At 31.4% G+C, this 8204-nt stretch overlaps 1 protein-coding gene across 2 annotated transcripts; it reads right to left on the reverse strand.

Moving 5' to 3' along the window:
* Positions 1-277: 277 nt before the first annotated feature.
* LOC110867872 (protein SRG1) lies at positions 278-7938 on the reverse strand. 2 transcript variants are annotated; one of them, XM_035975549.1, is made up of 5 exons: positions 7650-7938; positions 7322-7569; positions 2269-2328; positions 807-1131; positions 278-697 (listed from the first exon to the last, which is right to left on the reverse strand). In XM_035975549.1, the coding sequence occupies exons 1-5, from the start codon at positions 7914-7916 to the stop codon at positions 455-457; spliced, it is 1143 nt and encodes a 380-aa protein (XP_035831442.1). In that variant the 5' UTR covers positions 7917-7938; the 3' UTR covers positions 278-454. The 2 variants fall into 2 exon arrangements, with proteins under 2 accessions (XP_035831442.1, XP_021972618.1); XM_022116926.2 differs by lacking the exon at positions 2269-2328 and having other exon boundaries at positions 329-697.
* Between the last annotated feature and the right edge of the window lie 266 nt (positions 7939-8204).

Consider the following 8204-nt stretch of genomic DNA (forward strand, 5'->3'; position numbering starts at 1 on the left):
TGTGTTGTGAGGGTGTTACAAGCTGAGAACCCTGCCCTCTTCCTTTATCAATATACAAAAATAAGAGTGGGCCATAAAAATAATTGTTGGGCTTCCTCATGGGCCCAAAAAACCCAATAGCGGGTTTCCCTCTATATAAATTAAAATCACCAATCTAAATTTGTTCTTTGTATCACGTGGGTTCCCCTCTATATAAATTAAAAACTTAATTGGTGGGTTCCCCTCTATTAAATAAGATAAGTTTGATTCCTCTAATGCACTTATGGACACCCATATATATACACACACAAACGATAACTTCATTAAGAGATGTTGACGACCATGGTCGAAGATTAAATAGTATATAGAAATATTTCTATATACTCCTGTTTCCAGTACGATCTTACAACAACACATTTTCATTACAGTACAAATAGCTGGATAATATATTACACGGTTTATTTTTACATGAACATCATATATAGTATTGGTCAATGTTACTTTTGCTTTTAAGTTCCCGAGATAAGTACTTTTTCAAGAAATCGCCAAAACATATCCTTGTAAATCTTGCTGGTGTCTCAGGAGTAATGAGGCTTAGCGCAGGTCCTATCTCCACACCCAAATTCGGGTTTATGAATGTGGCTATGGATATCCTTTCTTTCTCTGCGTTCACAACTGCTCGATGCTCAATGCTTTTATATTCTCCATTGGATACAATCTGAAAGTGAACAAGATGCCATTTTCAATTCCAGCATACAATCACATCTAATGATATCAATAATGTTAGGTTCAAACATAGATAGATTAGTAAAAGAAATAAAACTAACTTGTATGACATCACCAATATTAACAATGAAAGCGTTGGGATGTGGTATAACGGGGATCCAAACACCATCTTTTTTTATTTGGAGGCCTTCTACTTGATCCACTTGAAGAAGGAAAGTGACTGCACTACCGTCTGCGTGAGGAGTAAAGCCGATGACTTGTTCAGGTTGTGGACACGGCGGATAGTAGTTCATCCTAATCGCTTGGAGTCCATCGGGAAACAATACTTTCATCTCTTCATCCGCCATCTTCAAAGCTTTCGCCATGAACATCAGAGTTTTTAAGGCTACCTTCTCTACTTCTTTTGAGTATTCTTCTATGGCTTCTCTATGTTAGTTATACGATTATGAGCATTAATTCAAATCTCATATTTGTTTGTTCTTCAATGAAAATCAGACTATTATTTCAATTGATGTATAATAAATATTTGGTTGCATTCAATAAGATTTCTAAGTATTTCTGAAAAAAATTAAATACTTGAAAATCGAAAACACATGTTACACCAACTTTTTTGCATGTACACATTTTCCATTTCTATAAAAAAACTTGCTTTTAGTTGTAACTTTACCATAAATGTAACTAGGGTGTAATTAGAAAAATAAATACCAACCTTAGATTTAGACCACACATATCTTTGTTTCACGTATCATAATAATTCAAGCCGTGATACATATAGCGACGCTACACATTAGTTGCTTTTTCACACATATATATTATACATACATATATATATCTATAATTTCTCTCTCTCTCTCTCACACACACACACACACAAATATATACATGTTATACAACCCTCATTTCCACTATACACTCAAGTTATATAACCTTATTTTCTTTCACATCTTACCACTTGTCGCATAACCCCTTTTTGGGGCTTGACCACTAAATAGTGTGTCATGTTCACGCAGGGGTGGCTATGAGGGTATGCGGGGAGGACTTCCGCACAGGGCCCGTGATTTTGAGGGGCACATGTTTTTTTAACTGATATATACATATATATATATACATATATATATATATACATATATATATATATAAATCAAAAAATACACATAAAATGATCTTTGGTGCAGTGGCGCACGTGTTTTGGTTAGTTCTTTGGGCCCGGTGAGACCCGGGTTCGAGTCCCTTGGTTCACTTTTAACAATTCAATTAGGAAATTAGTTTAATCTAAAATTTATAACTAGGTTAGTTATTTCTTTTGTAATTATTAACGGAACTAACAAGTTTCATTCATAAAATTAATATTTTAAACACGAAAAAACTAGTTATAGTAATTTCTAAATACGCGACATCTAATATAAATAAAAAAAGTTCGTTTAGGATCCAATTTTCAAAACGGATGGGTATCGGAGATCCGTTTTTGGCGGATGTTACACATTTTTTATCGAATAATACGATTTTGTCATTTTCGTAAATGTCTTGTTTATCGTTAAGATATAAGGGCACATTTTTTTTTACCTCGAACATGGTACATGAATTCTCAGAGACTCCACTGTGTTCACGCGTTGTGACAGTTGTCTGTATAGGTACAATTTGCTTTGTTACCGGCAATAAGTGTAGCTTATGACACAAAATAAAACAATAAGTTATTCTTAATACAACCCGGTTCTTTACGGAATGTACTCGTATATTATAGTTTACGATTCAAAATTAATTATTTATAATGGTTCATTACACAAAAGTTGTCTGATATAATCCAAAAAATAAAGTTGTGTTTTACATCAATCGAAAATTATAAAAACAAACGCCGGTACTGTTTCCCATAAGAATTACGTTTTCCAAGAAAAAATATTTTATGCCAGATTTCGAGAAAACAAACTTAAGCACGACTATTGATTATAATTTAGTTTGTATTTATCGTCGAAATATCCTCAGCTTATGATATACTAAGTATATTATATGTGACAAGACACTTATAATGAGCAGATATGTGATATGGGTTAGGATCAAATACAAATGGTAAAATAAATAAGAAGGGTAACAAAAATTATAATTCATTGATTTTAGATTTAGAAGGTTGAGATTAATTTTATGGACAAAATATAATAGAAGGGCACAAAGGGAATCCTACATTTATGGATTTCTCTCTCCACATGCAAGGCACACGCCAATTCTCCCCATCAATTTAAAACGTTTATAACTTTTTCATACGACATTTAAAAAAAATTCACCAAAATAACAAGCGTTCTTTATCTTTAATATGAGTATGATATTGTCATATAAAAATAAAAAAAATCATTTTATTGGGCTTTTTGCATTGTGTTAAATGTTTTGCTCATTGTGTTTTTCGGTTGGGTTTTGGTCGTTACGTTTTTACTAGGGTTTCTATACATTATGTTATTAACAAAACTTATAACACACTGTTAATTTGGGTTATATCCATTGCGTTTTTATCAGAACTTACACCCAATGTATGACTCAATGAAGATGGTATTATATCTGGGTTTCTATACATTGTGTTATTTACATTGTGTTAAAGGTTTTGGTCATTGTGTTTAATCTGATATCCATTGTTTTTTAATCTGTTGTTCATTGTGTTTTAGTCTATTATTAATTGTGTTTTTAGTCTGTTGTCCATCTTTTATTTGTTGTCATCAATTGTGTCTTTCATTTGCTATCATCAATTGTGTTTTTAGTGTACTTTTCATTGCAATTTTTAGTTTGATAGTCATTGTGTTATATGTTATGTCCATTGTGTTATACGTTCTCTATTGTGTTTTAGTATGGTGTACATTGCATCTTCTATTTGTGGTCATCGATTGTATTTTTGGTTTACTTTCCATTGTGTTTTACGTCATATCCATTGTTTAATACGCAACTTGGTTTTCGAACTTTTTTTGAAAAGTATAACAATATAGTATTCATATTAAAGATACAAAACGGTCGATTTTATAGTATAATTTTTTCAAAACTAATAACGTATAAAAAGTTACAAACATTTAAAAATGAAGGGGAAATAGTATGTGATTTGCATATGCATATTCTTTTTCCTTGATAAAATTACTCTTCTCAGTTGATTTTTTCTTAAATACTTGTCACTATATAGTTATATAGTGACTTTTTAAACTTCTTTGTGCTATAACTCAACCCATGCGATAGTATGTTTTCTTTTATTCATCCTCACGTTAAAGTGATTCATAAAATGCAAAGTCGTGGAGTCAATGACAATTAAGGCAAAGTCGTGGAGTAGATCACAAGTTTCCTTTTCTTTGTTAATAACTAGATTTTGCCCCGTCCGTGTTGCGGGGCACTAAACCAAATATTTCTCTCTCGTAACATGTCTGTTTGTGTTTCGATTACTTGTACATACTACTAATAACACGATCTCAAAAAAAATTATATTGAGTCAACTAATTAAATTAAAACACTATCATACTTTTGCTTAAGAAAAAAAAAACGGAAAGAAAAACAATAATTTTAAACTGGGAAAAAATAAAAATTACACCGAGTCAAACAATTAAAACGAAGCACTACTACAGTTTTGTCAAAAAAAAAAAAAAAACTAAAGCGATGACATGACTGTAATTTTACACTGGGTCAAAATCGTAATTTGATTGGGAAAGCAAAAGAAAACGATGACAAAAATGTAAATTTAGATTGAAGGCAAAATTGTAATTTGGTTGGATGGGGAAAAAACAAAACTAATGGCAAAACTGTAAATTTAAACGGGTCAAAATCGTAATCTTAATTCAAGGGCAAAATGGTAATTTTTAGTTGGGGGCAAAAGCATAATTTTATTTTGAACTAGGGGTAAAAAAGTAAAATCTGAACTGATGGAAAAATCGTAATTTAAAGCGAGGATAAAATCATAAATTGGTTGGGCCAATGGGGGAGTACCAGGCAGCTTCCTGACACTATTCCCCAATCTTGTATCTGTAGTCATACACAGGGGGCAAAATTGTAATTTTACTGGAAAAGCAAAAAAAAAAACGATGACAAAAATGTAAATTTAAATTGAGGGCAAAATGGTAATTTAGCTGGGAGGAACAAAACAAAACTAATGGCGAAACTGTAAATTTAAACGGGGCAAAATCGTAATTTCGAACCGAGGACAAAATTGTAATTTTTAACTGGGGCAAAAACATCATTTTATTTTAAACTGGAGGTAAAAACGTAATTTTAAACTGATTACAAAATCATAATTTTAAAACGGGCACAAAATCGTAATTTGATTTGGCCTAAGTTAGGTGAACCATTGTTCATCAAATTTCATAAATGTTATAGAGTTAATGAAATCAATTGAGTAACAAAATAATGATATAATCAAAGCTATATATAATATAATATTATAATAATGTTTGGGTACTGTTCATGACAAGTATGTTTTAATATGTATAACTCGGGGAATTTCTTCGCGCGTTGTGGCGGTACGTGACCGCGAACATTCGATGGGTATTGGCTCGATTCGTTACGGTACCGGTACGATACATGCACTCGGTATAAAAATCAACGTGTGCTTAACATTGTCCGAAAATAATAAAACAACATTGGTACCGACACCAATGTTCGGACGATATCAATCAGTTTAGATCGTAATGATACTGTTACCGATATTCATTTATCACTGCAGACAAAATTGTATATATAAATGAACTATTATTGAAATCGAAAACCATATTTATAGTAATACACGTTTATCTTATATTATATAATATAAAAAAGAACATAAAAGAAATATATGAATTATATATATTATAAAAGGAAACTAATAATATTAAAATATTATTTATTTACTAAAAGAAAATTGATAATATTAAATTACTTTACTATTCATGAACACTTGAGTATAGTTTGTATAATTTGTATAATCTTCATCATGGTCAAAGATTCGAAGAGTAGGCACATGTTTACTAGAATCTTACAGCACATATATTGGATTGTGGATGGTGTAAAAAAAAAGTATTTTCCCTTCGACAAAGGACCCCTTAATTGTTGCCAACTCGTATTACGTATCAACTTTATTAATTATTTTGTATTCATTTATTTAATAATGTTATCATTTATTTATATTTATATACTATTAATTTATAACATGTGTATGCATCTTTGGTTATAAATTATGATTAAATATTTGTACCTTAATCAAATAGTATACATCTTTGGTTGTAAATTATACTTAAATGTTTGTATCTTAATCAAATAATTTGTATGCGTGTTTGGTTGTAAATTGTGCTTAAGTGGTTGTATCTTAATCAAATAATGGTTTCACTACCTTACCAAATTCAATCTGTTTTGTATGCATGTATGGTTGTAAATTGTGCTTAAGTGGTTGTGCCCTAATCAAATAATGGTTTCATTATCTTACCATGTTCAATCAATTTGATCCATTCAAATTTGTGTTGTTTTATTTATAAATTATTATTATTTATAATAATCTAATTAATTTAGCCAAAATCTTATAAAAATATAATTTGCAACATATTGATGCAATGGTTGTTGTAATATATGCATTATGGTTTGTATAGTGGTAATGATATATAATATATATAGATTACGATAAACCTGTCAAATGGGAAAAAATAGACGTGGGTTAACGCGCGAGTCCTAGATCAACTTAGTTATTTTATTCTATGTTTTACGTTTCGGTTTAATTTCATTGCATTAACACGCCCTAACTTCAGTGTCAGTGAACGCTGGCAGTAGTGTGGCATTAGTGCTCGCCCTGCCGCAATGTCACGGTGCTTAATACTAGTTTATTTTATTTGATAAGGGAACCCTTCGGGTTAACAATATAATTATGTGTACTACATGTTTGTAACAAAAAGTTATTTAGTTATTATTAAGCTTGATTATAAATCTGTGTATTAAAGACGTTGAATAAATAAAATATTAGATAGTCGGTAATAATGATTTAAAAATTATAAAACGATTTTTAGATAAGATATGATTAATACTTGGTTATATTACAAACTCGATAGAACCAAACACTGATTAATAATGGATAGTGTTTTAAATATTATAATAATATATATGGTTTTTTTAATACTTTTATTATTTTAATGTTATAACAATAATTATTTTCTTTATTTTTTAAGTTGTATCTGGTTCGTTATCGATACATAAAGATAAAAACTGGTACTAGTATTGAAAATCTTATAGTTCGGGAAATAAAGTACTGCTACCCGGTACCATTTGCTCATCCCTGATCATGAGTATCGTACGAACAACAACGGTATCATACAACTTTTTTTGTTGATTTTCTTCAACATTTAATGATTTCTTTTTTAGTTTTAGGGGTGTGATGAGATCGGTGCAAACCGATACTGAATCGGTACTGGTATCGAAAATATCGCTTACGGTACCGGTATATGAAGGTAAAAACTGATAGCGAACCGATACCATGAACGCCAAAAGTCGATACCGAATTGGTACTTAAGATATTTTGGTTCGGGAAATTCGATACTCGTAACCAGTACCATTACTCATCTTTAATCACGGGTTTCATACAAACAAAATGATTACTATACAACTTTTTTTTGTTGATATTGATCGAGAGAGAGAGAGAGAGGACCTGAATGGGTGAGATAACTTAGGTATCAAGTGTGGCTTTCGAAGATGAGAAGGAAGTGTAACGATGCTGAACATGTCAGACCAGTCTAGCTTTTGCTCCTCTGAAACAACAAAAGCTTGTCCAAATCCTTCAAGATCTTCGGCCGTTTGCCCATACTTCTGTTTCTCCTCTAATGGCAAGTTAAAGAATTCTTGTGTCTCTTTCTTAAATTTCTCAAGTAATGAAAAACTCACTTCATGATTTATCAACTGTAACATTCAATTACCAAATTTATTATCTTAAATTTATGCCATATCTTGTATATGTTAATTGTTAATCATACACGTACCTGAAAAAAGCCCCAGTCTCTACAAGCAACGTGTAGTTTTTCGACTTCTGCCAAATCTTGAGACGATAAGCGCTCCATATCAATAACGGGTACTTGAGGCCGTGAAGATGGTAGGGATGATATGATCGGAGAGTCTTGATCGGGTCGAATATAGCGAGGTGGAACCCTCGTGAGTGGTTTCTTCACGAGTTCTTGTACATTTGGAACAGGAAGTGAAGCTCCAAGATATGAACCCTTTGGTTCCATGATCCCTTCCTTCTCTATCATGTTTTTTTTTCTTTCATTTTACATGTGAGGTGTAGTCCCATTATATAAAAATTGTTGATGGACGGCTTGTAATATTCGTAAGCATGTTCTTATTGTAATTTAGCTCCTAGCGTTTTGCTAATGGGGCCGATCCTAAGTACGACTCTTGCTTGCAATCAATTGTATGTTTAACTAGTAAGTTTCACATCCGTGATGCAACAAGAAAATAATGATAAAACCTGAAAAAAATATCTAAAAGAAATATAGATATCGACACGTGTTTTACGAAGTTTTGTTGATCAACATGTG

The sequence above is a fragment of the Helianthus annuus genome, chromosome 7 (assembly GCF_002127325.2).
Source record: "Helianthus annuus cultivar XRQ/B chromosome 7, HanXRQr2.0-SUNRISE, whole genome shotgun sequence".
Classification (NCBI taxonomy): Eukaryota; Viridiplantae; Streptophyta; class Magnoliopsida; order Asterales; family Asteraceae; genus Helianthus; species Helianthus annuus.